Source organism: Morone saxatilis, unplaced genomic scaffold (assembly GCF_004916995.1).
Source record: "Morone saxatilis isolate NCDOM2014 unplaced genomic scaffold, NCSU_SB_2.0 Contig15, whole genome shotgun sequence".
NCBI lineage: Eukaryota > Metazoa > Chordata > Actinopteri > Moronidae > Morone > Morone saxatilis.
In genome coordinates, this window is record NW_023339707.1 from 3,475,619 (window position 1) to 3,478,766 (window position 3,148).

Below are 3,148 nucleotides of genomic sequence, written 5' to 3' on the forward strand. Positions count from 1 at the left end.
GGAGTACAAGGAGGAGTACAAGGAGGAGTACAAGGGGGAGTACGAGGGGGAGTACAAGGAGGAGTAAAAGGAGTACAAGGAGGAGTACAAGGAGGAGTACAAGGGGGAGTACAAGGAGTACAAGGAAGAGTACAAGGAAGAGTACAAGGAGGTTAGTGCTGTAGATACAGGGAAGCCGTCATTGCTGTAGATACAAGGCAGAGGTCAGTGTTGTGGATACAGAGCATTGGTCAATGTTGTAGATACAGGGAATAGGTCAGTGCTGTAGATACAGGGTAGAGGTCAGTGTTGTGGATACAGAGCATTGGCCAATGTTGTAGATACAATGATATTTTCAATATTGACTTTTTTTGTCTTTTGGACCAATATCTCTTGAACATGTCGGTTGTGGTTCAGGAGTTAGAGCAGGTTGTCCACTAATCAGAAGTTTGGTGGTTCAATCCCCGGCTCAGGAATCAGGAACACTTCCTGCTGGGACTCTTTCAGAAATTGTGGTGGCAGCAGCAGATGCAGCAATCACACACATTTTCTTCATGAAATGCAAATATTTAAGTTTTAAATATGATTGTAATATAATTTCCAGCGTTCAGTCTACACACTGCAAGCAACAGGACAATGACTGCAGTTCACTGCACGGCCACTGGTGGCACAGTTAACAACAGTATAATGAGAGTATAGAAAGTTTAATATGTGTGTGAGTGTTTACCTTTGGTAATGTCAGACATTTTGATGACACAGCGTATTCAATGTATGCCTCTTCCTTTCGACTGGGGCCTATTCCTCCATTTGTATAACACGTTTCCTGCGCTCTCTGCAGCTTGTCGTCAAGGTCTGCCATCCCATAAACACAAAGCGCTGAGCGATCAGTCGGTACAGGTGTGGAAGCTTGTCCTGCCGCCATGATGATGAACAGTGCAGGTTTATCTGAGTGGTTTCCTAACCACGCTCCCTGAGCCAGGTTGTACCCACCGTTGCACTTCAGCGGCACCTCCACGTACGAGTAGAAGCTGCGGTCAGAGGTGCAGAGCCGGGAAGCATAGGTCTGGTACTCCTTCTTGTGCCGCCGCGAGAACAGGAAGTAGACGTGGTTGCCATGGGTGACAGCCTTCACAAAGTGGTTGTTGTACTCAGAGTAACTTCCTACAACGAGTTTCCCCAGCTCCTCCTCCTGAGAGAACGCCTGGCGAGGCGGGACCACCGGGAACAGACGCCGCGTTGTGATTGGTGGGATATCACCAGGGCCTTTACTGGTGTAGCCTCGACCAACTAACATCAATCGCATGATGCCACCAGCCCCGCCCACTTCCTGTTTGTTCTCTGTGGTTATCACCACGGCGACAGTGGAGACTCGAGGGTCGTTGGCGGCGACATACTGAGTGTCGACGGGGTTGGAGGTCTGATAGATGAGCTGAGAGATGTTTGTCAAACTCCTGCAGGAGCAAAAAACCAGGTCCATGTTAACAACATGCTAACAGGCTAACATGATGCTAACAAAGTAACATGATGCTAACAGTGCTAACATGATGCTAACAGGGTGCTAACATAATGCTAACAAAGTAACATGATGCTAACATTAAGCTGACAGGCTAACATGATTTTATCTAGATAACTTGATGCTATTGGGCTAACCTAATGCTACTGGGCTAACTTGATATTTGATATTAGTTTTCTTGAACAGTCTCTTTATTTTCAATTATATGATTCGACACAAATCTGGATTTTTCATAAATCTTGTGACATTTGAAACTGATCCAAATGATTTTGTTCATTAGAGGTTTGATAAAAATGTTGATATATATTTAAAACATAGATTTTTATTACTAATTTTATAATATATGGTTATGATCATTATTCATCCGGCCCGGTTCTATAGGTATGCAAAATGATGCATTGCAACACTAGTTTAATATTTCGCATCGTCTGAATAATAAAATGAGGACTGTGCACATATCCATATCTACGTTCTGTAAATTAATCTGCAGATATGATCTTTCTATGTGAATTTATCCCCATTAAACAAGATTTAGTGGCAGTGTAGAGGTGAATGAACAGCCAGATAACTGAAATTAAAATCTCTAAATAAATATACAGTGTTTACCCGAATAAAAAGTTGGAGTCCTTGAATGTGTGTCAGAAACGTGCCTCAGTTCATTAACACAGGTACAAGTACAGGTAAAGGTGCAAGTTCAGGTACACAGACGGAGTTACCTCTTGTCACAGATGCCCTGGTAGAGTGACCCACAGACAATCAGACTCACTGGCTCCACCCCCTGCCCCGCCTCCAGCAGCAGCAGTTTGTTGTGGTTGTGAGTGGGCGTGGCCGAGGGGCAGTCCTGTGGCACGATCGGGGGGAGGCAGTCTGGGGAGTCCAGGTGAGGGCCGGTCTTGACATGTGACGTCACTTCCAGGTCAGAGGTCAGCTGGTACAGATGGTCAACCCCACCCACATACAGGTGGCCCAGCCCCGGGTACAGCACAAGGTGAGACAGGGGGGCGCCGTGTAGCTCCACCCATTGCACAGAGGGGTCAGAGGTCGCAATGACATCAGCTGGGTAAGAAGGAGGGGGCAAGAGCAGGAGGAAGAGGAGTGATGGGGGAATGGAGGAGGCCAACATGGCAGCTCCTCTTTACCTGTCACAGGTGAGACAGAGAGAGACAGACAGACAGACAGAGAGAGAGAGAGAGACAGAGAGACAGACAGAGAGAGAGACAGACAGACAGACAGACAGACAGACAGGTGCATAGCAACAACAGACATGTTAGTGTTGTCTTTGTACTGACTAGAAATGGACATAGTCTCTGTGACGTCACCCATAGGTTTCTGAAGAGCCATTGTGAAGCTCAGTGTGGTCCATCTTGGCGATTCTGACTCCGCTGGCTCCCGGCTAATCATGAGACATGTAGTGTGGATGGAGTTGAGGCTGTCTGATTGAAACCTGGTTACTGAAAACCTAGTTTGCTGATGTTGTTTCTTCAGTTCCAATTAGAAATCACTCAGGACCTACATTTTCCAAAGCGCTCATGAAATTATTCCCCAGCCCTGGTGTCTTATCTGTTTACAGTGAATGTACATAGTTCATGTTTATCTAATGAGGAAAGGGACTATACAAGTCATAAGTCATAATGCAGAATAACTCTGTTCTTTGCA

General features: G+C 45.9%; 1 protein-coding gene across 1 annotated transcript; it reads right to left on the bottom strand.

Moving 5' to 3' along the window:
- Positions 1-706: 706 nt before the first annotated feature.
- On the bottom strand, positions 707-2,628 carry LOC118324368 (plexin-B1-like; the record flags this gene model as incomplete). Its single annotated transcript, XM_035656675.1, is given in 2 exon segments — positions 707-1,430; positions 2,209-2,628. Coding segments are annotated over 2 exon segments (1,131 nt in total), but the record flags the coding sequence as incomplete, so codon positions are not given.
- Positions 2,629-3,148: the final 520 nt, after the last annotated feature.